The following is a 24,927-nucleotide window of genomic DNA, read 5'->3' on the forward strand; positions in this document are numbered from 1 at the left end:
CTTCGTTATCATAGTGAATGGTTCATTCCATGGAACAAATTTATTTGTCGGTGGATTTGAATCTGAAGCAAATGCAACTTTAAGAGTTGGATTGAAAGCAATGATATCATTTACAGATATAGATGTGCATTGTAAGGCGTCGCTACTGAACTTTACTTTAAGCTGAATGTTTCCTGCAAAAGCTGGAATAAATCGAATAGCTTCTAATGGAAGGAATCTTCTAACAGGAATTCTTAAACGAAGCTTAAAATCAAATGATTTTCCTGCTGTAATTGGACCACTAACAATTTGTCCTGTTCTGCATGTTCCCGAATGACTCCATACATCTTCATGTCGAGTCTTTGAGAAAACATCTACTTTCTTTATTTGTTCGGTAGTTTGTGAGTTTGAAGTTATATATGCTTCTTCTCTTGCGTTGTCTTGAGAATATACGATACGACCATTTGCAAGGATTTGATATCCAGCAACTGCATAGAAAGCGTCATCGAAACCAATCCAAAATCCTGGTGGGTTTGTTTTATTGGAACCTGAACCAATTTCTTTATCTACAATAAATTGACCTTCCATTTTATACGTAATGAATGTATTGTAAAGGTCCAACATATTTTCACCAGGAGGTGAGAGATTGAATGTTACCCATGTGTTATCTTTAGCAGTTCCAGGTTGTGATGGAATCTTTGCGTCAGAATATTTTCTATTAGTGTCACCAATTTGAACTGCATTGTCTATGATATCGAAATATGAGCGAATCTGATGAATATGCTCTGCTGGAGTAAATTCGTTTAACTGTTCGTTCTGCATGTATTTACTTCAGATAAAAATATCTATTTACTTCATTATTCTCACTCTTCTTCTTGGCATTCGTGGTGGAAGTTGTTTCTTGACATTTTCAATGAACTGTACATTCTCTTTTGTCTTAACTTCTTTCACTGGCGGGTCAGGATTCTTTGACTCGGTTTGTTTTTCAATGAAATTCACGAACTTTGCAATAAGCTCTTGGTTCGTTATTGAAAGTACATCTGGCTTCTTTTCTTCTGGTTCTATTGACTTTTCAGTTTGAATAGAAGGTTTTATATGGGCTTCGTGGACTTCACCCTTGCCATGCACCTTAATGTTGTCGCTTTCTGCATTCGCTAATGGAACCTTTCTTTTTCTTACGTATATTTTACCATCTTTACTCTGACTTACGTAATAGAAAGGATGTTGTATTCCTCTTGCGTCATTTAATATAATAGACTCTCGCTCTGATTTTGACAAGCTCATTTTACATCGGTTAAAGTTTTAATTTTGTTTTTTATCTGCAGTTAAATGACTCAGACAAGCCCTACGGACAAGACCCAAGGGGTCATAGATGTTGAAGCATTGAAGAAAGAAATTCGTGAGCAAATTTTATCCGAACTGAAGGAACAAAAACAAGAACAAAAGCCAGAGAGACCAAAGAGAAAACTTAGTGAAAAACAACTTGCTGCATTAGTTGCTGGAAGACAAAAGAACCCACGTTTGCTGGCGAAGAAAGCTAGAGAAGAAGCAAAAGCAAAGAAAGAGTAAATGGTTTATTTTTATCCGAATTAAATGTATAGACAAATACCTTTATCTGTTGCGTTCAGTAGTGAAAACCCTGACGTCAAAATAAAGGGGAACAGAGTAACGTTTAAGTTTCCAACTGACTGGATTGTGAACATAAATGAAGAGAAGTACATTGGCATAACAAATATGTATATAACGCGTGCTTTCAGAAAGGTTGACTTTATACTTCAAGTCGAGATAGAAAATGACGAACAGTCTTTAAGCGCCCAAAACATTCACATATACAAATACTTTAAAGACGATACAACATTGTTGCAATGTATGATTTCATTTAATGAAATGTTCGAGAAAAAGTTTAACATTGAAGTACAAACTTTACAGCCTTTACGTGAGTTTCTTGCACAACTGAAAGAAGAAGGTAGTCAGCCACAACTTATAGACTTTCATTATGAATTTAATGAAAATGAAGATGGAACTCATGACTGTCAGTTTGTTGTATTCTCACCATTCAATGAAGTCGCTAAAGAGAAAGAAAATCCATTACGTATAAGATTTCAAATCTCTGAACCAAGTGATGATTTCAAGAATGTTTTCAATTATGATGCAATGCTTCCGAGGAAAAATGAATTTTCAAAGATTGTAACACCTGGCATTTGGGATAGAAAGCAAGCTATATTATATTCAAACTTAAGTAAGGGAGTTGAAAATGAGTTCATTGGTCATACAAGAACTACACCACTGCCAAATCCTAAATACTATAAATTAACTGGCTTCAATCGTGAGTTTTGGATAGACATGTTCTCCACTCATGACCATAACTGCCCAGTGTTCTTACCTCCAGACCATAAGGACTGTCTCTACATTGAAGCACAACTCTTAAACTCTACCATCGCAGTATTGTAAAATCTACGCTAGTTTTATTTTTATCACGAATGACCTCATTCATGACCTCATTGCTGACAAAAATAAATGACCTCATTCATGACCTCATTGCTGACAAAAATAAATGACCTCATTGCTGACAAAAATAAATGACCTCAGAACTTCAACATACGAATAAAGCTTGTTTTAGTCGTTATTGAGAAGTTAAACTTCTCTTCAAAGCAAGGTTGACATGACTTACATAAGTCAAATCCAATCTCTTGACCGTCATAAAGTGCTTTGTAAAGTTTCATTAAACTGAACTCAGAGTCTTTGTCATATGTTCCTTGCGGAACCATTAAACCTTTATCTTCATCATAGAAACACTGAACAGAGTCAGGAAACATTTCATTAGCGGTTAAAGCAATAACATCTTGCTTCACGCCTTTCATTCTGCAGTGAAATGCAACTTCATTTAAATCATTCGTGAGTAAGTCTATGTAAGTCTTCTTTCCACAAAATATTGACTTGTATGCTAAACTTTGTTTATCTTTTGTGATTTCTGCAAAGTCGCTATGAAATTGACCAAGGTTTTTACCAATGAGAACTCTTCCATAACGTTTCTCAAACTCTTCAGCTAAACGAGGGATATCTTCATTGTAGAGATGCATACTGTCCGTATCGCTATAAAAGATGTCCATTCCTAAGTCCTCAGCAGTACAGAATACTTCACACATTATTCTCTTCGACATAGACAGAATGTTAACACCAAGTGGACAGAAGTTAAAGTGTCTGCAAATGCTTTTCGTTAGCTTGAAAATAGTTTTATCTGAACCATCCAAACCTTCAAATTTAATGATATGGTTGTAGTTTCTGATGGCATATCTTATAGCATCTTTGTCATTTACTATGGTTATTTTTGACTCAATAGGAGAAAGAATAGTTTTGCCATAAATACTGTTCAGAATGAGCTTTATATTTTCTTGAAAAGGATTTCCTTCTTTCTTATACTTTAACCTTAACTCAAACAACTTCTTTACTTCATCTCTTATTCTAATATCTCTGTTTCCATCGTAATAGTATCCTTGCAACACTTCACATTTGACACCTTGATATTTTATGAGGTCTTGTAATGTTATATGGTCAACATACATTAAACAGCAAGTGTTTGAACTTCTGGGAACGTTAAGTTCTGGATTTAGTTCAGGGTCACAAACTATTAAAGGAAAGTGTCTATGTATTCCAATCTCTGTTATCTTAATGAGAACAAAGAAGCCAGACATAAACTTTTCACCAATGGGTTCCTTTTGGTCGTCATCGAATAAATGTCTCATGAGATACTCTGTGCTTAACATTTCTTTCTTCATAACCTTTGGAATACCTTCTAAAGTATAAAGTCTTGCTATAGCTGATGGATATAATGAAACAGCGTCGAAATCAGCAATGAGTTTCTTTTCGCTCTTTTGTTTAATGTTATCTGACAGCATACATCTTCCACCTTGAATACAGCGTGAAATAAATTCTCTTGGTTTATTTGAGAGGTCATATAAATTTCCATTCGGGAAGTACACTCTGTTCTCAAACAATTTGTTAGCAATTGAACAAATACTAACGTAGTCATAAACGTTTAAATCAAATTCTTTCAATATGTCATTGCGGAACTTAACAAAACCTTCTCTTAAAATTCTTACATCTTGTTTGCAATAAAATGTGCTATACTTTTCTAAGTCGAAGTGGTTTCATCTATTCTGCAACCTTTGATGGAATCTATGTTTTTCATGAATGTATCTGCATCCCGGATAAACTTACATGCTTCAGAAATGACACCAGTTCTGTTGTCATTTGCTAACAAAACACTGCTGTAGTAGTTATATGGAAATACTTCTTTCGGTCCTGTTTGTAAGTTAAACATAGCAGGAAATAGTTTAAGCTTCTTATTTATAACACTGTAAGAGTCTTTTATAATAATTGCCCTTCCTTTATATAAGCCAGTTATTTGCATTGTTCGTGAACCTTTAATGATGGGAGTTCCTTTCACTTCTGTCATGTGTCTTAAGATGAAGTTTATATCATAACTGAGGTTATGGAAATATATTAAACTCTTGTCAGGAAGTCGTTCCAAAAATTCTGTTGCACAGTTCTGACCCCAAATGCTTTCACTCACTGAACCATCTTCACTGTCATAACAGATGTTAAAAGCTTTATGAAAGCCGTCTGTGCTACACTCAAAGTCAGCAAAGAAAACGTGCTCAGGAATGAACTTGCACTTATTTTTATTTACTTCTTTTGACTCGGCTTTCTTCTTCAGTTGTACACAATACTTTGGAGCATATGTCAAATCTTTAAATGGTGCAAGGTTCTGTTTATATAAGTCAGTCGTATATGTGAAAAGTTCTCCATAAGAAATAGGTTCGAAATATTTGCACTCCCACAATGTTTTCATAACATCCCATAACGGTGTTGTTCTATCATAACGAACTACATATTTATCTTCTCTCTTTGTATAAATCTTCATTGTTTCTCAATGTTCATTCCACCACACTCCTTCAAGATTTCTATATAGTTGCGAATGAAATATGTTGTCATTGGTAATCTTTCATTTAGCATGTAGTGGTCTTCAACAAGAAGTAAGTCAATAGTTCTAACAGTTTCACATTCTTTTGGTATGTATCTCTTTATTTCATTATGTCTTGAGTCATTGAAATAACCAATGGTAACATTAAATGCTATACCTGTTGCGTCAGAAATTTCTTGTACTTTACTTTGAGGAAAGTCTCTAACACGAATGACTTCTCTCATGTGGTCAATAGTCTCTCCATCTACTCCAGCCTGAATGCAAGCATAAACGAAACAATTGTCTTCTGTCATAAGTGCTGCAGTTCTTTTGTTCAATTCATTGAAGATTTGGTAGCGTCAAGATTTATAGGTAATGTGCAAAGATACTTCCAGAACTGACCGCTTCTCTTCTTATAAAACTTCTTTTCACCATTATCTTTCCAAAAGCTTTCTATAAGTGCTGGGTTTCCTGTTTGCTTAAGAGCTTCCAAAATGGCTTTCTGGTCATTTGTCAGTGTGCTTTCATCTCTATATGGTCTCTTTTTTGGTTTGCCTTTCTTTACATCTGACATCGTTAAGCCTTCATATTCTGTTAAATCATACATCTTTATTTCGTAAGATTCTTTATGTTTGTCAAGAAGAAGTCATAGTGCATTTCAACAATACCTGCAGCATTTGCTTCTATCTCTGATATAAAGTTCTCCTTCAAGAGCTGATGTAGTAATGTTCCAATATTATTGAGGTTTAACGTAGAACATTCATACTTTCCACCAAGTTTATAACATACCATCCATCTCTGTTGTGAGTTTATTTTAATTTTCTCTAAGAGTCTCATGAAAACCTTACCGAAATGTTTGTGTAAGTAGTCTCTGTTTGGTTCATCTAAAGCTTCGATGTTAAAGTCAATGAGTCTATTGCCTGACTTCACATTTCTCTTCCTATTCTCTTCATCTTTCTTTAACCATCTCTCACCTTCTTTTGGTTTGTCGTCAATGGAACGAATGACATCGTTAGCTTTGCGAACTTGTTCTATAGCGCTCTTAAACATCTCTCTTCTCTGTTGTTTCAGTGTGTCGTCTCTTCTTCTTGTTTCACCAACGTTTGCATTTGTTATGTCAAACATTTCTCTTCTTACTTCATGAGGTACTGAACGTCTATGATATAAGTCAATAGCAACGTCATTTAAAGGAAATGCTCTTGCATGGACTTCGTCCTCGCCGCGTTGCGGCTTTATGAACTCATGAATTCTATCATAACTTATTGCACCATTATAGTCTTTAATGAAGTCAGCGAGTGCTTTTTTGTTTGTTGCGTAATGTTTGCAACATCTATATTAGCTTCTGTAAGAAGTTGTTTTATTTCCGAGTGTTCTAACTTAGACAACTTCCGATACATCTTTAGTAGGAAATAAAAAAAATATTTTTTGAAAAAATTAGATTAGATTTTTTTAAGTTATTTTTCAAAATAATTTAATATTTTTATTTTAATGAAACACATGCAAGATTGCAAGTTCTTTTCATACAATGCTCTCGCTACTGCCATCAAGAATGAGTTCAATAATGCTTCAAATGTTAATGTTATCTTTAACAAGAAGTTTGTGAAAGAATCTAAGTTTGGTCAGTATGTCAGACCATTAGCTATCGTCATTGACCGCAAACGTTATACTTCACAAGAGTTAGCAGTAGTTTTGAAACAAAAGAGTTTCTTCGTGAATGTCAAAGATACTCATTATACTGTTATAAAGAACTCTAATATTGACTTCTTCAGTATTGCTTTAAATCTTTCCGAACAGAAAGAATATAAGAAGGGTGAAACAAATGTGAAATATTATCCTTCATCTCTGAAGACAATAACGAACAAAGATGTTATACAGAAATTCTTACCAAAGGTTGAAGAAGCTTCTATTGACATTGACGAAGGAAGTGAAATGGTTGAAGAAATAGACCCTGAAGCTATTTAAGCAAAAATATATTTTTGGTTAGTCTTCATATCGATATTTTACAACAATTCCCCAATGTATAAACTTTTCATACGCTTTTTCATAAGCTTTATATACCTTCAGAAATTTTGCATAATCTTTAGAAGCATTTAGATATTGTTTAAATGCTTTGTATGTCTTCAGAAATTTTGCATAATCTTTTACATGTTGTTCGTTCTCTTCTTCTGTCATGAGTTCCGAATATTCTAAATTCATGTTCTTTCATATGAGATAAAATTTTATAAAAAAATAAAATTAGCTTAGATTTTTTTATTCTTCCTCTTTGAAGTTATCGAAATATTCTGTTATTTTTTCCTTCAGTAATGTTAAGTCTTCTTTGAATGTAAGTATTGTGCAACCTTTGATGTCATAGTGTGTTTGAGGAAGAGTATTTTTGACAATTTCCTTTATTTGCTCATTCGGTGTCATTGAAATCGGTAAGTTTTCACGATAGAACCAGTTTCTGTCAGATTTATATATTTTAGCTAAGTCATAAAAGCTCTTGTTGTTTCTTCTGACTAAATGCAACATAACCATCTTTATCTTCTTCTTTCTCCAACTCTTCAGTATATATCATATACTTATAACTCTTTTCCTTTCCTTTTGGTACTGAACGCGGTATTCTTTTCTGTATGCTTTTGTCTTTGGATTCAATGACTTCATCTTTTGCTTGAAGTTTCTTTTCCATCTCTCCACGTTCTGCTTTATATAGTTCATCTAACATCATGAAAATATAACAAGCATAACGAGGTGAAGCCCACATTGCTACAGCATTTACTAAAAGTCTATGAACATAATAACCTTTCAAACCAGGAGCCAAATTCTTGCGATTTTCGTACGGAATCTCTTCTCTCGGTTTTCCGAGGGAAGCAATCATATGAGGAAATTCTTCTAAAAGTTCTTTTGTCTGTTGGTTTTCAAACCAATGATATGCTTGCTTTGTAGAACGAAGAGCGTTCATTATACTTTGCATTTGGTACATATCGTCTTTGACCGAACGAATGAGACGTAACTGTTTGTTATACTGTATGTATTCGTATTCTTCATTTATGGCTTCATGAACGATAGCAATTGTTGTGTTCTCTGATGTTGACATTACTGTCTTTACATACAAAATAAAAAAATAAATAAAAAATAAAATTAGCGTTATTTTTCTAACTAATGAAATTCATTATTTTTGTGCTGAATTCAATAAAAATATAATTGAGGTGAAGAGGTGAGATCTCACCTGTTTTTTCACCTGTTTTTTCACCTCTTTTTTCACAAGCGTTTTACATGAATTGTACGATGTATATTTGAAATCCTAAACAATTTCGTAGCTTCTATTTCTTCTTTTAGTACATCAAAAGTTTTACCAATGCCGAAGGTTTCTTTATATTTCTTCTTGACGTCAGACAGAAGGAAATCTTCTGCTGTTGGATAGTTTTTATTAAGAAATGTCAACATATCCATTTTATCTTCTGCTGGCTTTTCTGCTTCTTTCTTTAAGTCTGCATAGTCGCTTCGCATTCTTTCTATCTCTTTGACTGAGTAGTTATATTTTCTTATTGCTGCTTTACATTTTGAACATTGCGGCATCGTTTTTGCGTTATACATTGAAATAAAACCAGCTAGAACAACTAAGGCGTCAATGGTTTTCTTTAACTCAAAAGCTGCTGGTTTTATCTGTTCATTCATACCTTACCTCTTCTATCTTTATCTCTTATCTGCCATACACATTTTGCAACTAATGAAACAAAGTTATCGTATGTCTTAAATTCTTCGGATTTGTAAAGGTCAGAAATATTTTTATAAACCATGTCGCAATCTTTGTCCATAACTTTATGGTTGCAATGAAAACCAAGGAATTCATAATTTACTTTACGTATGAATTTCTTAATTTCTACTGAGTCAGTTGCTTTGACTTCAATTTCGTCGAATTCAGGAATAGTTAGTTTTTGCTGCTGAATTTCAGGTAGTTTAGGCAAATGGTCGATGAGGTCCTCCATTTCATAAAGATACTGTTCATTTGTTTCATCTTTCGCACTACAGTCTAAATTACTTGTTAAAAGTTCTTGCTTTATCTTCTGGATTTCTGTTTCAAAAGTATATGAAGAAGGAATAAAGCTTTTCATCTCTACCAACATTGACGTAGGATTCATGACTAGCGAGTTTGGTGCTGTAGTTGTTGACAGAGTCCCGCCGTTCGTGGTTTGAATTGTTGTTGTGCCGATTGTTGAAATCATATCTTTTATACAAAATAAAAAAATAAATAAAAATAAAACTAACTTTATTTTTTCTATCTTAAGGAAATTCATGAAAATTCGTGAGACCCAAAGGGTCTGAGCCGCTAAGCGGCGAGGGTGAAAAAACATGTGAAAAAACGGGTGAGATCTCACCTCTTCACCTCAATTATATTTTTGGTGAATTCAATAAAAATAAATGGTTCATTTACTCACAATATTTTTGTACAAAACGACCCCAAACTTTTAACTTCTTTTCTGCAGTTTCTAATGCCATCTTAACGAGTTCATATTCTCTAAATTCTCTCTTTAAATCTTCTTGTTCCCATTGGTCTAGTTCGTATGGAGAATCTCTATAACCATAACATATCTCACGTTCATGTTCTAATTGTTTTTCGCACATTTTTCTAACTTCTTCTTCAAACAAATGTTTAGCATTCTCTGCCGTATCTTCGAGTTCTTCTTCATCTAATTTCTCATGAACTTTCTTGTCTATGGAGTCTATAATATCTTTGACATAAAATGCATACTTTACAGAGCACCATTCAGCAACAAAATGAACGAGGTCAGGATGTATGTAAATACCTTTGAATTCATTTATAACACCCTTAGTAAGCTCATAAAATGCTTGTTTTGAGGTCGAGCCACTTTTGGCTTGACCGTATTCTTTCAACCAAAACTCAAGAATTTCCTGCATTTTAGCACTATTGAGAAATCTGTTTAAATGGTTTAACCTTCCCGCTTCTCTTGCCATCTTTGTTGCATTAATGTAACCATCCTTGTCTCTACGTAAGACTTCAATACCATTATAAGTGCCTTTTGTGAATGTTTCGCCATTAGATTTGTTCGTGAATGTTTTTGCTTCGACTGACATTTCTTTTCTTACATACAAAATAAAAAAAATAAATAAAAATAAAACTAACTTTATTTTTTTCTATCTTAAGGAAATTCATGAAAATTCGTGAGGGTGAAAAAAGAGGTGAGATTTCACCTAAAAATTATTTTGTCTGATTTACATCTAATGAAAAAGTTTAGAAGAATTTTCTTATTCTTTCTGGCTTATTTTTGTCTTTCCAGTACTCCCGCTCTAATGGTCCCAGATGTGTTGGCTTCGACTCTCTCAAGTTCTTAGATGGTATAACATCTTCAACGCCTCCTTCATATCTTACTTTATAAGTGTCATCGTTTATGTTATAGCCAAGTATTTCAATAACCACTCCTCGCTTTGCTTCGTCAATGGTTTTAGCAAGTTTGCCATTACTACTTTCGACTAATTTATGACGAGGGTAAAATGCTATGGAGTCGTCAGCAGCTTTTATAAGATATCCATTACCTTGCGTAGAGTCTACGATATAATAGTTTCTACTTAACCTTAAACGTTTCTTTGTCAACGGTTTGTCGTCAAGAACTACACGAACTTTTGTACCAGGAATGAGGGTAAATTGTGTTGAATTTCTGATATTTTGTGTTTGGCTTCGTTTCTTTTGTATATACTTTTCTTCTTGTTGTTGTGTCATTGAATTTGGTGTATGTCCTGTTGTAGAATGTGTTGAGGAATTATATACTTCGAGAAAATGTTTCATTGTTTCTTCGGTAAAGTCTCGCTCTTGGTTTAAATCTCTGAGCGTTCTTATGAAGCGGTTTATGATGCCGAGTATGTTATGGTTATGGTCTTCAGTAGTGTAGTGAGTTATGTTATGCTTAATGAGAAAATCTGTGATTTCATTGCTGAGGTATGCACTGTCTTGGTCTGATGTTAAAGTACTTGGGCTATGTTCTGCTACAAACTTTTGTAAAACTCTTAACACTTCACGAGTTCCTTTATTTTTCATTGGATATGCATATGCTTTACAAGTGTTAACATTAATGAAGATGAGGAATGGTTTATGTCCTCCTTTTCTGCTTTGAATGAGAGTGTCAAATTGGTATGCGTCAGGAGTGTTGGAGTAAATTGGTAAAAAGTAGTCGTAAGGGTTTATTTTTGTTTGATGTACAACATTTTTGTCAAAGAACCTTTTCACTTCAGCTCTGTTAGTAAATCCCCAACTCTTTGCAGCTTCATTGAACTTCTTAAATGACCTCCATGGATGTTGTTCGAATACTTCTTTCAAGCTCATTTATGTAAAGTTAAAGATTTTATTCTAGGCTCAAGCGCGTTCATTGAACGCGGTACCATGCAAATACAGTCACAAATGGTGGCATATAATCTGCACCCGAGCCTGTTGGATTTGTTGTGAAAGTGTGTGAATGATTTCCTCCTGGTTCAGTTGGTCGAAAAGTCTTTTTTGCTGAATTGTTATAAGATGGAGATAAAACGTCATGACCAGCTTCATAGTCTGAGTTGTATAATGGGTGGTCTCTTAATGAGTGGCTATGGTCGCCAGAAAAGTTTGTCGTTCCTGTATGAGTGTGCGGTGGAAGGTTTGCTTCTTTAATTTTCTTCAAACCTCCTGTTTGCTTTGAATATCTAGCACAGTATAAGAATTTATCTACAATCTGCTTCCACGTACCAAAACCTAAAACTGTTTCTGGATTTGTTGAGTTCATTGACGTATAAATAGAGCCTATAGGATATAATGTTTGAAGTATTTCAGTCTTTAATGTTTGAAACTCTGTTTTGTCAGCTTTCTTATCATATAAATCTTGAGCAGTGAATTTAACATTATTTTCATCATCCATGACATAAACATTTTTACAGCTAATTTCTTTCTTCGTTGTTATGTTTTCATTCGATGTTAAACCTTGTGGAAAGTTAGGAGGTTTATAATATAATGCATCCCCACCAGTTCCGCCAACCGTTCCTTCAATACTTTCTATAGCAACAGTTGAGAAGGAGTTATGTGTATGTTCTTTGTCAGCTTTCTTATCTAACATTGCTGGTAGTTCATGTGTTTCAAAGTTTCTGGCATGACCTTCAATGTTCATACATTTACTATTTAAGGAGTTTAGTGTATCTTTTACGCTTGTACTTGGATTCTCTAAAGGTGCACTTGAACCAAGGGTATAGTTCAATATTATGTCGTCTGCTCTAACAGTAGTGAAGGATTCATGTGTATGGTTCTTGTCAGCTTTACTATTTAATGTAGCTTGAAGTTCATTTATATCGGAGATATTGTGTTTATGAGATTTCAAAACTTTGTTCATTGCTTCAAGTTCATCTTTGCTGGCTTTACTTTTAATAGCATCTTCAAAAGTTATTTTTGCCTTAACTCTCAAAGTAAATCTTGGTTCAACTAATACACCGTTAACAAAGAAGTATGAAGCATAAATTTCATTGTTATAACCAAATGCTTCTGGTGCTTTACCTGTGTCATACTGTACAGTACAGTATATGTCATAACCTTTAGCACGAATGAATTTATATCTTCTTTCATTAACATCTTCAGTGCTTATTTGTTCATCCTGTGTTAAATATCCATGGTAGTCCGTTATAATCTGTTCGTCTGAAGTTATATAATGAACGTGGTTCTTGACTTTATCACTCAGAGCTAAAAGCTCATTTTTGTCTGCTTTTTCGGCTAATTTCTCATTAACATCATTCACTTCTAATTCAACTCTTCCGCCAGAACTCTTATTATCATTAATCTTTTTCATTAATTCAGTAATTACGTCATAAAGACTATATTCTGTTTTCGGTTCTGTAAATAATGAGTCAAAATTTCTTTTCATCATTACATCGCTGACATTAATGATATCACCAATTCCTTTTTCATTTATTCTCTTCATTAATTCTGCAATAATGACGAATATATAATCTGTTAATTTATTCTCTTCATCGAGGGTTATAGAATGTTTTGAAATTGAATCATTAACTCCTCTAAATAAATCAATAACTTCAGGATACACGTTTTTAATGTCTCGAATAACCCGACCAGTATCCTGTTGTTCATGTTCTTCGTTCCCGTCGTTACGTTGTTTTATATCTCTAACCATCATCAACGCAGCCATAACCGGAGGGTTTGTTGCTACTGTTCGAAAATCTCCGTTATGTATGGTATATCTAAATAATTTCTTTGTGTTTGTTAAAACATTTGAAACAAGTCTTTTAAAACCATCTACAAAATTTCCTGTTTCACCTAATGTTCTTGCAGCATTTACAAGCTCACCCATTCCCGCTTTTGACCCCAAAAACGTCCATATTGCATTTATTTCACTCTGTATAGTTGTCCATTCAGCGAAACTAACACCCGCATTCGCTAAGCTGAAAATGAAATTCAGTGGATCGAACTTAATTCCACCTTCTTTTTCAATTTCAACGAACTCACTAACATGAGATTTTAAGTATTCTTTCGTTAAAATTGTTTTCCCCGATGTTATGTCATTAACGAAACTATCACCGTCAAAAGTTAACGAATTCAATTTCGTCGTTGATGCTTTTATTTCATACACCGCTTTATCATAGTTTTTGGCTCACCTTCTTTAGAAGCATATGAAACATTAATGAATGAATTATATGTATTCGTGAATGAATTAAAATCAATGATTTTCATTAATGACGCCTTTAATGATTCATTTACTGTCGAATCCCTTAAAGTAATTAATGAACTGTCATTTATGAAAGGTACACTGCAAACCGTCGAGTTTGGATCAAATGCTGTAGTTGGTGCAGGAATATTAATGATATAAGTCATTAAATCATTAAGTGACGTAAATAATGTTGTCGTTTTTGATTTAATTTCTTTAGCATCTGTTATATATGGTAATTTTATTTCTGTAGTTTCTGAATTAAAGATATTCGCTAAAATGTTTTGTAAACTGTTTTGAACAGCTGTGTAAACCGTTGAATCCGGAACTCTTACGATTTCACCGTCCTTAATAAAAGGCATTGCACATGGTGTAGTGCTTGGGTCAAATCTTTTTGGGTTATGATTCAACATATATTCTAATGCTTCATAAACAGACCTATATACGGTTGTATTATCTTTTTCAATAATTTCACCGTCCTTTATAAACGGCATAGTACATGGAGTTAAAATAGGGTCAAACTTTTCATAGTCCTTCCATGTTATGTATTTCTCAGTATTTCCATCAGTGATAACAATATATTTGTCAGTAAGTGTGAGAGAGTATTGACCAAAATATAAACGTTTAGCTCTGTCAGCTTCATACGCATATGCAGCTATACTCATATTTTAATGAGAATAAAATGTTGTTCTATTTGCAAAGTACAGACCCAAACGAATACGGGACAGTAAAGCTACAAACAAACTTAGGTCTACAGAATGAGGCGCTTGCATTCAGAATGGTTGACTTCAATACTATCGCTTCATTCGTTATAACAGATGAAACAGATTTCATGGAGATTGAAATAGATGGAAAGAAGCACGAAATAAGATTTCACAATAATGTAGAATATAAGATGGAAACATTAGCTGGAGTGTTAAATGCTCTCATAAATACTACAATAAACAAGGATAACGAAGAAAACTTAATGAATGTTAAACTTATTGCAGGAGTTTTGAAGTTCAGTTATGCGAAGGAGTTTAAGATACACGAATGAGTCATAGAGTACAACTTCTTTTGGGTGCATACCATATGACATTTCCTTTGAAAAGTGTTGACAAAACGATTGAGATGAAATCTGTTCCATACGTATGTTATGGTAATTGTTTATACATTGAGTCTAAAATAGCTAATGTCACAGGTATTTCAGGAGTTAATAGTAAAGGTTCAGTAGAATATAAATCCTTCTGTTATGCAGTCAATTCAATGTTCATTCCAAACGTTCCTGTCATAGCAACTCATTTAGGTAAATGGGTTCGCATTAGTCCTCATAATTTGAAAGACATGCAATTCAGACTTGTTGACTTTCAAGGAGAGCCTGTAGAACTGAAGGCACCAGTGCGAATGACTGTTGAAGTTGACTTTTTAGAAAATATTAAATGCAACAGCTTACAAGAGAACTCAGAGCTAAAAATATAAAGTATGAATGTTATGTATTAGGTCATGAACTTTGGTTGTTGCTGTTTGATGAAACAAATGAGTTAGTTATGTCAGTCAAGAGAACAGAAAAATATTGTGTTAGTGAAAACTGCACCAAGTCAATAAGATTAGGTTTGCATTATGAAGATGAGTTCGATACTGTTGAAGAAGTTTTGGATAGATATTACAAATTGCTAACTTGAAATTTTTTTTGACTGACGGCGCAAAGCGCCAAGATGGGCTCAAAGAGCCCTCCTGACTGCTTTAATTTACTAAAACATATTTCAAACAAAGTTTATATTCTGTTGAAAGTTTTGTATATTCGTTCGAATATTTATACTTAAACTCAACTCCTGTAGTTCCTGGTGTTTCAATGATGCGGATGTTACCTATTTTCATGAATAGTGGAGTTTGACCACAGCATTCGATTTCAGGGTCGAGATAGTCAATGACACATTGTTTCCCTGTTATTCGTGAGATAACATTTTCAAGGTCCTCCTTTGTTAGAATTATTTGGTTCTTGCTTATAAGATTTACAAAAGCTTCTTATCGTCTTTGAGTAAAATTGTTTGGTATAACTGAAGAAGGTAATGGTCTACGTTATCTGAAGGATTTGTTTGAACATTTGTGTAAGGATTGTCGTTGGCTTCTCTTGAAAGAATTTGGTCCAGTGGTGGATACTCTAACTTAACATCTGATGTAGCGTTAGCGTTTGAAGCTGAGTTTAAATTCACGGATTCAGACTCTTAAGTTCTGGTTCTTTTTCTTTCAAACACTCTGAACTATAGTTCTTTATGACAATATTGTTTGTCGTTCGTGAGTCAACATTTGATGTTGGTTCAATTGGAACATTAACGGCACCAGCTAAGATGGATTTGCTTCTCATTTCATATAGAATAAAAACCTTTTATATGTATGAAATGAACAATATACTCGACAAGGGTTTGAATGTAAAGCTAACGAATGAAAATATTGTTGAATTCACTGAGACAGGTGCTGTGTATAAAGATGTAGAACTACTGAACAAAAGAGCTAAGGGAAGAAGCAGGAACATGAACAAAGGGTGGAAGCCTATAAAAATTTATGTCAATGATGGCTCAGGAGGTTCAAACATAAAGTATGCAGAAAGTTATAGAGTTTATGCTCTCAAAGGTGAAAAGCCTTCATTTAAGAACAGCTATTCTAACGCATATCCTCAAAAGCTAACGGATGGGGAAGTGGATGATATGAATGACAGCAAAAATATTAACAGAAATGGCGACAGAGATGCATGGAATTTGTTTACCATCAGTCAATTGAAGGTTAAACTTTAAAACAATGTTGGTCGTTCCCATGGAATATTTTTGACTTTAATGGTATTAGTCATGATATGAATCTCAAGGTATGAACGAGGAGAGATGAGAGACTTATATGCTTCCCAAATTTCTTCAAAAGGTAATGTTATACCTGACTGTTTCCAAATGAGTTCAATATCATAGCGTGAGAAACCTTGAAAGATAACGAAGTCAGTTATGAGACGTTTTATGTTTAAAGCTAAAAACCTCCATGTTTGCATAAGTATTGCTACAGTTAAGTGGTAATGTCTGACTTTAGTATGATGTTAGCTAATGGTGAGTCTGGTTTTGAACTAAACCTTTTCCGGCGAAGTCGTCACAAACTAATAAAGTGTTTGAAGGATATTTTTTGAAGGGGTATTTTGAAAGTTTTGACAGAATGTAGTTTGTAAGTCGTTTCATATCGTAAACTCCTGAGTATGACGTAAGTGGTGTTTGTCAATAATTCTTTCCATCTCCTCAGAAGTCTTTTGCATTCCTGACTGTATAAATTCAACGATGGCATAATATTTCCTCTTACGTCGAATGTAACGTTGAAGAAATTCAATGAGTTCACTGTCTGGAACTTTAACGACAGAGGCTTGAACTTTTGACATAAATGTTTTCGCTGTTGAGTCCATAGAGTCTGAAGTTGCTGATATAATGATTTGGTCATAATATGAGTCATTTCCTAAACGTTCTGTTATGAGTATATGACGAATGAGGTTAAATGTCTTACCTGAACCCATCTTTCCACAATAGAAATACACACCATTTGAACAGAACTCATAATCTTTGCTGAAAGGAAGAATAAGAGAAGAGTTAAGTTTGTCTGTAGTTTCATTCATGTCTTCATCTACATCATGTATTAAATGCTTCATTTTATCTCCATTAAAAATGCAAGTCAGAAATATTCAGAACATAGCACCGAGTCTAACTGACAAGAGTATAAAGATATACTATGAACATGTTATGATGAAACCAACCAAAATTCAAGAAAGTCAGTATACTTATGAATATCCAAGACACTGGGTAGAGTATGTAGGAGGTGAGAAAGCTATTGAAATCAGACAAGTTAGAAGTATTCCAGCAGGAAGAACAATATTATTGAAGAACTTTAATGTTTTGAGATATAATGATGAAATAAAGAAGCAAGATAGTTTCCCTGTTGCTGTGTATGTGAACTTAGATACAGGAGATGACATGAAAGTTTTTAATACAAAGCTTCAAACGGTAGTGAGAGAACAAACTGACTGCGGAAGGACATCCATTACCTTCAGAAGTTACCATAGCATATAATTTTGAAACAAACTCAATAGATTTTAAAGTCGTCTCTGCAAAGAAGTCAGGTTTTACATTTAATGAAGCAGATGTATATTCGAATGAAAACTTCAAAGCTATTGCATGGTTAGATAATGACGATTGCTTTAAGAAAATATTTAAATACAGTGACTCAACGATGTCAATAGATGACCTTCGTGGAATGTTACCATCGACGTTTACAGTAGAAGGTTCAGCAGGATTGCTTACAAGATTGTCAATTGGTGGTATTTGGTCTCGTGGAGAACATTGTTATAAAATCCAGTATAAGTGAATTTGCTGAAGAATCTATATTATGTCTTTCAAACTACATGTATTCGCCGCCGAAGCATTATAGTATAACAAAACTTTGTCAGTAAGTTTAACATAAACTTGTCGAACCTTCTTCAATGAAAGATGTTGTGCTACCTAAAGATGGAAAGGATGGACTCATTATTGAAATGATTTTAATAGCATATTAAATGAGCTTGTTCTTGAAGGTCATTCATGATGAAATAACTGTTGTAGAAGATGTTAGCAATTGTTCAGACATTTTGAAGCGTATAGATGATATAGAAAGAAGTTAGATAGACCGCAAAGTGGTGAGGGTGAAGCCCGTGAGAACGCTTATGTTTCATTGACTTTCTCCAGTAACGAGAACTTTTATGAGATAATATTGAAGAGAGATGATTTTAATATGGTGTAAATGGTAGCTTGGCAGCTTAGGCGCAATGGGAACAAAAGCATTAGCATTTGGAGCAAAAGCACTTGGAGCTTATGACGCAGTAAATAAAATGAGTGGAGGAAGGTTTTTCGAAGACATTAGATGCAAATAAAGGGAAGATTGGAGGCTGGGTTGCAAAGAAGTTAAGATTAAATAAAATAGGGCTCATAAATAAAGCATCCAATTTGGTTGCGACTGAGTCAGAAAATGCTTTAGGAAAGGACGATGAGTTTGCAAAACACGTAAAAGACTTTAATGACCAGATGAAAGGTGAAACAATGCATTTAAATAGAGTCGATGGAACTAAAGAAAATGTTTCTTCTCCACAACTTCCACCAGTAGTTCTTCCGTATGGTCCCTATGGAATGTATGGAAACCCTTATGAACGACCATTTGACCCATTGACTGGTGGAAGTAACTGGTATCATTACGGCCGAAGAAGAAAGACAGTCAAGTTGGAGACAGACGTGAAGAAAGCAACTAAAAAGAAACCAAGGAAGAGAGTTATAAAGCAATGAATTCAACAGGGTGAAAAAAACAGGTGAAAAAAGCGGTGAGATCTCACCACTTCACCTAAATATATTTTTGTGCTATGTTTTCATACGTGTGGGAGTGGTGATATCATTAATTTTTAAGTTTATTTTTTATTTTATTTTTATTTTATTTTTATATAAATGACGAAAACTATTGAGATAACAAACTACAACGGTCATGAGTTCAAGAATTTGTTCTTCGTTCCTCGTGAAAATACATTCTATCAGATACGAGGGAGAAAGGGTAAAGTTAGTTTGAGCGTTTATGACAACAAACATAATGGGAGATATATAAAAGCAATAGATACAAACGGTAAGCTTGTTTCATTAGCTTTGTCAAAACTTACTAACATTTATTTTGACAGTGACTTTGACCTATATGAAGAAGAAAGTGAGTCAGAAGATTATGAGCTGTTATGTGAAGCACAGCAATGGGAGGAGTTGCAATACTTTTGTAGGTGAGAACGTTTATTTTTTACATTAGTGAGGTGAAGTGGTTGGTGGCTTTGTAAATATTTAAGGTTAAGTTAGTGTTTGTGTTTGTGTTGTAAAATATACGTTAACGGTTTCGTAAAGTGTCAAATTCACATATAATGGGTAAGTAGGTGCGCAGTGGCACAGTATCCAACTAACCCATACTAACTGTAGTTGTATATGAAACTAAGTTCTAAGTAAAACGCATGGTATAATGGAATTATTCTTTTTCTTCCATCTGTAGTAAACCATACTTGAAAGTCTGAAATACTTCCACTCGGCGGTTCATATAACTTTGTAGGTTTTTCGTAAAAATCATTCATCAGACATAAGAAAGAGTTTTGGGCGCCAGAAAATGAAGCATGAACAATAATAGCATCTGGGTCGAAAATATTTTCATATGTTCCATTAGGGTTTTCGACTTCATAATAGTCCGGGTGTACTGGATATGCTGCAGGCTGATTTAACATCCTCATAAATCTATACCATGCCAAGTTGTTATATTTTGTAGAAATATAAACGTTTTCTCTAAGGTCTTCTATTTTATTGATTTTAACAGTTGCATTTTTCCTGTCATAAATAATATCGAGATGGTATTCTCCTTCGTCAATGTTATACTGGTTTGCATATTCAATATAGATATCGTTTATTTTTTCTTGAAAAGCTTGAAGAGTTGTTTCTAAGTTTATAAGCAAACTAACTTGTAAAAGTTTTCCCTGTTCAAATTTCTCATACATACGTTTTTCTTTGTTATAGTATCGAACTTCAAAACCGACCGTAAATGGAAAACCATGTATGGCTTCTGAAATGAACTTCATTCTACGAAAGCCAATAGCTTTTGTGACGGATGGGTCTCTTAACCATCTTAATGGGTAGTTAAAACGATAGCCTTCATGCTTTACGGTATCTGTCTCAAACTTTTGACCGACATTAGTAAAAAGTTCATCTAATGGTTTAGTTGTAGCAACTCTAGAATTTTCTTTTTCTATTGGAAGCATATTTTATCTATAATAAAAATGTCAAATGAAACAGCGTCTATGAGAGAAATACAACACAACCGACAACTCATTATGCAAGCTCTAAATAAGAACACAACAAACTTTTCAAACTATTCTAAGATATCTGAGTCATTGAAAGGGGGTGACTTAAAACTGACAATAAACCCAATGACAGATGAGTTTCTATTTCAAGACAATAAGAACAATACTGTCTGTATAAATCCAACAAAAGGAACTTTAAACGAGAAACCTATAAATGAACTTCTTTTGAAAGCAGATGTTGACAACAAAGCTGACAAAGAATATGTAGACGATGCAATAGCAAAAGAAGAAGAAAGAGCTAACAATGCTTATGCAACAAAAGAACATACTCATCCTGAACTAGCAGACAAAACATATGTTGACAATAAAATGTCAAGTGAAGTGACAAGAGCTGAAAACGAATATTCTAAAAAGACTCATATACATTATATTAACCAAATACCAAGTCTTAAGGAAACATTAGAGACAAAAGCAGATAAGACTCATACACATTCTATATCTGATATTACAAACTTACAAGAAACCTTAAACAGGAAAAGTGCCGTTGGACATACACATACCATTGCAAATATTACAAACTTACAAGAAACCTTAAACAGGAAAAGTGACGTTGGACATACACATACATCTTCTGAAATAACAGACTTAAACGTTAGCCTTGAAAATAAAGCAGATAAAACATATGTCAATGAAATATACCAAAGTTTGATAGGAACAAAAAATATTGAAACTATTGTTGGTGACTTTTCTGTCAATGAAGAAAATAAATATTTTAGATGGCAGTTGGTACAGTCCTTAAAAAATGGTACACGGAATAAACTCATTCCGAAAAATAACAATGAAATGTATGTAAGCTATAAAAAGAATGATGGTACACAAGTTAAAGTTCCATTAGACAACAACTGCTACTTAAACTTATATGGAGACGAACAAAAGAAATATTTAAGAGTTTATGAAATGGCAGATATGACATTGCCTGACCCAGCTCCAGCACCACATTATTATGACTATGGAGATGACGACAGAACACCACATGTAGATGAACAAAAGCTAACATTATATTTAGATTATTATAGATATAAAAGATATAATGCAATAGAAAAAACGAGAATAGTATATTATTATACAGATGACAGAAATAAATATTATAGTCAAGATTTTACCTACCCTGAAAACATAAGATTATATTATAAAAAATATTCTGACACAAACCAGAAGAAACCTGAAATAGTTGCACTATATTTTAAGTTCAAAAGAGACAATCCTATAATATCTCATATGTTTGATTTAATGAACCCAGTAGGTTCTATTTATACATCTATGGATGCAAGAGGTCCTCAAGTAATGTTTGGTGTTGGTGCATGGGAACAAATAGTCGACAGGTTTTTGTATTGTGCAAACTCTTCAAAGGAAACAGGTGGAAGTAAAACGATTTCAGGTGAAAATTTACCTGCACACAGTCATTACATAGATTTAAGTACATCTCAAGCAGGTTGGCATAAGCATAGATATTGGGATTGGTCAGGAATGACAAAAGGTAAAGGATATGATGTTAAAGACGACGTTAAGTTTGCTATAAATTGTTACTGGAGTGACACTCAGGGAGAAGGAAACCATACACATTTCGTTTCAGGATATACACAAACAACGGGACAAAGTAAAGAATACATGCCACCTTACATGACAGTTTACGCATGGTATAGAATTGCTTAGTCGTCATTTTCAACTTCTTTAGCATATTCGTCAGGAGTTGTCTTATATTTGTTAGGAACTGTCTTTGAAAGTATACCACCTTGAACTTTGACAAGTTTGAAACGAGGTCTGACAATAGTAGTTTTATCTTCTGCTTGCAGTGTGTACATTTTGCCATGTTTGCCTAAAACTTCATAATATTCTCTTGTATACTTTCTTCTATTTTTACGAACACGAATGTGAGTACCTGTCGGGTTCCCATTGTTGTCATAGTCAATAGTATTTTCATATGGGTCGCGTTTAGGTATTTCTATTTTTACTTTGTCACCTTTCTGAAGTTTGAAGCCCGGCATTCTTTCTTGTTTGTCTCTTTTGACTAAATTATTAAATATATAGTCTTTCTCTAAGTCAGGGTTGTTTTTCATTTCTTCGGGGAGTGGTTTCCCAAACCTTTTTGTTTACGGCTATTGTAAATATTTAAAACTTGTCTCATCTTTGCCATGGAGAAGTGTCTATATTTGTCGTCATATGACATTTCATTTGCTTCACCACCTTGTGGTTGGTTTAAGTCTCTTAACATTTTTATACATCCGTCAATGACACCAAGAGCAGAATGGTTTTGGTCGACAATGAAATATTGGTTTACATTTTTTGAACGCAGATAGTTTTTAATATCATCTGATTTGAAAGAACTTTCACAGTCAGATGTTAGTTTTGTTGGATGGTATTTGTCAACGAATATTGTCAAAGCAGTTTTCACATCTAAAATATTTTTGGACCATAATGGTATGGCTTCACAGTATCTTGTGTTTTGACCAACAAATATTAACCAGTATGGAGGTCCATCTGTTCTAACTCTCGGAATGTTTTCCAAGATATCCATAAACCAAGCATTTGGTGTTGAACTAAAGATTTTTACATGAGTGCTTTCTTTGTCGCTTTAGAAACATAGGGGTCCTTGTTCGGATTCGTCATTTTTTACCCTATAAGAAATGGTTTATTTGGCGCATTAGCAGGAGTTGCATCCAGATTTTTGCCCGCAGTGGGAACAATAGCCAGAGGTGTATTTGGAGTTGGAAGGAAGATTTTGAGTACATTAGGTATACTTAAAGAGAAAGCACAACCTATTATACAAACTGTACAGAAAGGTTGGGATGTAGCACGAGATGCAACAAATCTTATTCCAAATCCTGAAACAAGAGGAAAAGTTCAAGGATGGATGGACAATGTAGGAAGACAAGCAGGAAACTATTATAACAAAGCAAATGACTACTATAACCAAGCAGGACACTATATGGACCAAGGTGAAAGATTCTTTAACAGAGGATATAACCATGCACAACAGTGGGTAAACAATAACCAACCTCAACCGCCTCAAACGTGGGGAATGTAAAGTTTTTTATTGAGATGAAATGAACAATGCAGCATTGAGACAAATGAGTTCAAGATGGATTTGTCGGCTTCCAGCATTTACAACACGTGTTTGTGAAGTTCTTCCTATACCTCAGGAAGTTTTAGACTGACTTAAAAAACCTAAACAACCAGTTGAAAACAAACCAAACTAAAATTTTTTACTGAGATGAAATGACCGAAGAAGTTGAAACGGTAGATTTGACACCACAAACAAAAAGTTCAGAACCATTGTCAAAACCTGTCAAAGAACTTACAGATGAAGAGAAAAATTCAATAATAGAAAGTGCCAGGTCTGGAAATACAAACCCTAACTACAAAGTCACTTTTCATAGAAATGGAACGGCTAAGTATCTCAAAAAAGAAACAGACTCTCACAAATAAAATATTGAAGTCTGAAGGAGCTTTCGAGACAACAGATGGAAAAGTTTACTTCACTGACCAACAGTTCATTATAGAACATCTCATTGACTTAGAGTCGAAATATTCTAAACTTTACAACAAACACAAAAAGTTGAAAGGAAAACAAAAACAAATGGCATATGATATTTATGAAGATGTTGACGACACAACTGTTCCTGCAAGTGAAGTAAAGTCAGAGAACCGAAAAGTGACGAAAAACCGATAGAAGAAGAAAAACCAAAAACTGAAGATAAACCAAAACCAAAGTTTAGTTTCCAAACTAAACCAAGTCAACCTTCATTAGCTGGTATGGGTTGGCGTCAAAGACTTATGGCAGCAGGCGGTTATGTAAAGTAAAGAAAAAAATATTTTTTTATTTTTATAAAAATGCCCCATATAGAATGGATAGAAAGTCTGCTAGAATAAAAGCAGAGTTACAAAGATATGGTTGGAGAGTTTCGAAGAATTTTAAATATAGGAAGGGAAGACCCATAAAAGTCTATGACAAATTGTCTGGTCTTCGCTACGAAATGGATTTGGAAACAGCACGTGCCAATTATCCAAACAGACTAGAGAGGTTAGAAGAAGAACGTCTTATGGACATGCCTTTCGATGTTAGTGAACCTCAAGTTGAAGGACACGACGGCTTTGCCAGATTCTACTGGAAACATGACGAACAATTGCATCCTTTGAGAAGGAAAAAAGGAAAAGGTGAAGACGCACATGTTCCCATGGAAAGAACAAGATATGCATATGAAAAGTATCGTGAAGTTAGAAGTCAAATTACATCTGGTCGAACCTTTACAGTAAACTTTGACGAAGGAAAGAACAAAGAAGGCTTCATGGGAGTACTTGCTGCCATACAAGACGGAAATAAGAAAGGACACAATCTCAGATTGACCATAACAGATTTGGATGGTCACATTTACTATGCACATGGCAATGAACAAACAGCCGCAAAACTTCTTGACGCT

General features: G+C 34.1%; 12 protein-coding genes and 4 pseudogenes across 16 annotated transcripts, besides 2 other annotated features; 5 read left to right on the plus strand and 11 right to left on the minus strand.

The window, feature by feature from the left end:
- Positions 1 to 19,561: part of a mobile genetic element that runs on past the window's edge.
- TVAGG3_0630180 (uncharacterized protein) lies at positions 329 to 801 on the minus strand (the record flags this gene model as incomplete). The annotated part of the gene is made up of 1 exon (XM_051240768.1): positions 329 to 801. A coding segment is annotated over one exon (473 nt), but the record flags the coding sequence as incomplete, so codon positions are not given.
- TVAGG3_0630190 (uncharacterized protein) lies at positions 829 to 1,263 on the minus strand (the record flags this gene model as incomplete). Its single annotated transcript, XM_051240769.1, has 1 exon — positions 829 to 1,263. One exon carries the CDS (start codon positions 1,261 to 1,263, stop codon positions 829 to 831), a length of 435 nt encoding a protein of 144 aa, XP_051087356.1.
- On the plus strand, positions 1,309 to 1,548 carry TVAGG3_0630200 (uncharacterized protein; the record flags this gene model as incomplete). Its single annotated transcript, XM_051240770.1, has 1 exon — positions 1,309 to 1,548. One exon carries the CDS (start codon positions 1,309 to 1,311, stop codon positions 1,546 to 1,548), a length of 240 nt encoding a protein of 79 aa, XP_051087357.1.
- TVAGG3_0630210 (uncharacterized protein) lies at positions 1,573 to 2,430 on the plus strand (the record flags this gene model as incomplete). Its single annotated transcript, XM_051240771.1, has 1 exon — positions 1,573 to 2,430. The coding sequence occupies one exon, from the start codon at positions 1,573 to 1,575 to the stop codon at positions 2,428 to 2,430; it is 858 nt and encodes a 285-aa protein (XP_051087358.1).
- Positions 6,431 to 6,904, plus strand: TVAGG3_0630220 (uncharacterized protein; the record flags this gene model as incomplete). The annotated part of the gene is made up of 1 exon (XM_051240772.1): positions 6,431 to 6,904. The coding sequence occupies one exon, from the start codon at positions 6,431 to 6,433 to the stop codon at positions 6,902 to 6,904; it is 474 nt and encodes a 157-aa protein (XP_051087359.1).
- TVAGG3_0630230 lies at positions 7,249 to 8,018 on the minus strand (annotated as a pseudogene). Its single transcript has one exon. A coding segment is annotated over exon 1 (770 nt).
- On the minus strand, positions 8,183 to 8,910 carry TVAGG3_0630240 (annotated as a pseudogene). The gene has a single exon. A coding segment is annotated over exon 1 (728 nt).
- On the minus strand, positions 9,353 to 10,018 carry TVAGG3_0630250 (uncharacterized protein; the record flags this gene model as incomplete). The annotated part of the gene is made up of 1 exon (XM_051240773.1): positions 9,353 to 10,018. The coding sequence occupies one exon, from the start codon at positions 10,016 to 10,018 to the stop codon at positions 9,353 to 9,355; it is 666 nt and encodes a 221-aa protein (XP_051087360.1).
- TVAGG3_0630260 (integrase core domain containing protein family) lies at positions 10,176 to 10,661 on the minus strand (the record flags this gene model as incomplete). Its single annotated transcript, XM_051240774.1, has 1 exon — positions 10,176 to 10,661. One exon carries the CDS (start codon positions 10,659 to 10,661, stop codon positions 10,176 to 10,178), a length of 486 nt encoding a protein of 161 aa, XP_051087361.1.
- Positions 10,724 to 11,261, minus strand: TVAGG3_0630270 (integrase core domain containing protein family; the record flags this gene model as incomplete). The annotated part of the gene is made up of 1 exon (XM_051240775.1): positions 10,724 to 11,261. A coding segment is annotated over one exon (538 nt), but the record flags the coding sequence as incomplete, so codon positions are not given.
- Positions 11,302 to 11,691, minus strand: TVAGG3_0630280 (keratin-associated protein family; the record flags this gene model as incomplete). The annotated part of the gene is made up of 1 exon (XM_051240776.1): positions 11,302 to 11,691. The coding sequence occupies one exon, from the start codon at positions 11,689 to 11,691 to the stop codon at positions 11,302 to 11,304; it is 390 nt and encodes a 129-aa protein (XP_051087363.1).
- TVAGG3_0630290 (keratin-associated protein family) lies at positions 11,800 to 13,092 on the minus strand (the record flags this gene model as incomplete). The annotated part of the gene is made up of 1 exon (XM_051240777.1): positions 11,800 to 13,092. A coding segment is annotated over one exon (1,293 nt), but the record flags the coding sequence as incomplete, so codon positions are not given.
- On the plus strand, positions 14,641 to 15,066 carry TVAGG3_0630300 (uncharacterized protein; the record flags this gene model as incomplete). The annotated part of the gene is made up of 1 exon (XM_051240778.1): positions 14,641 to 15,066. One exon carries the CDS (start codon positions 14,641 to 14,643, stop codon positions 15,064 to 15,066), a length of 426 nt encoding a protein of 141 aa, XP_051087365.1.
- On the minus strand, positions 16,376 to 17,227 carry TVAGG3_0630310 (annotated as a pseudogene). Its single transcript has one exon. A coding segment is annotated over exon 1 (852 nt).
- A 369-nt stretch (positions 19,562 to 19,930) lies between the features above and the next one.
- Positions 19,931 to 20,407, minus strand: TVAGG3_0630320 (uncharacterized protein; the record flags this gene model as incomplete). The annotated part of the gene is made up of 1 exon (XM_051240779.1): positions 19,931 to 20,407. A coding segment is annotated over one exon (477 nt), but the record flags the coding sequence as incomplete, so codon positions are not given.
- A 450-nt stretch (positions 20,408 to 20,857) lies between these two features.
- Positions 20,858 to 24,927: part of a mobile genetic element that runs on past the window's edge.
- Positions 23,134 to 23,534, plus strand: TVAGG3_0630340 (annotated as a pseudogene). The gene has a single exon. A coding segment is annotated over exon 1 (401 nt).

Source organism: Trichomonas vaginalis, chromosome III (assembly GCF_026262505.1).
Source record: "Trichomonas vaginalis G3 chromosome III, whole genome shotgun sequence".
Lineage (NCBI taxonomy): Eukaryota > Parabasalia > Trichomonadida > Trichomonadidae > Trichomonas > Trichomonas vaginalis.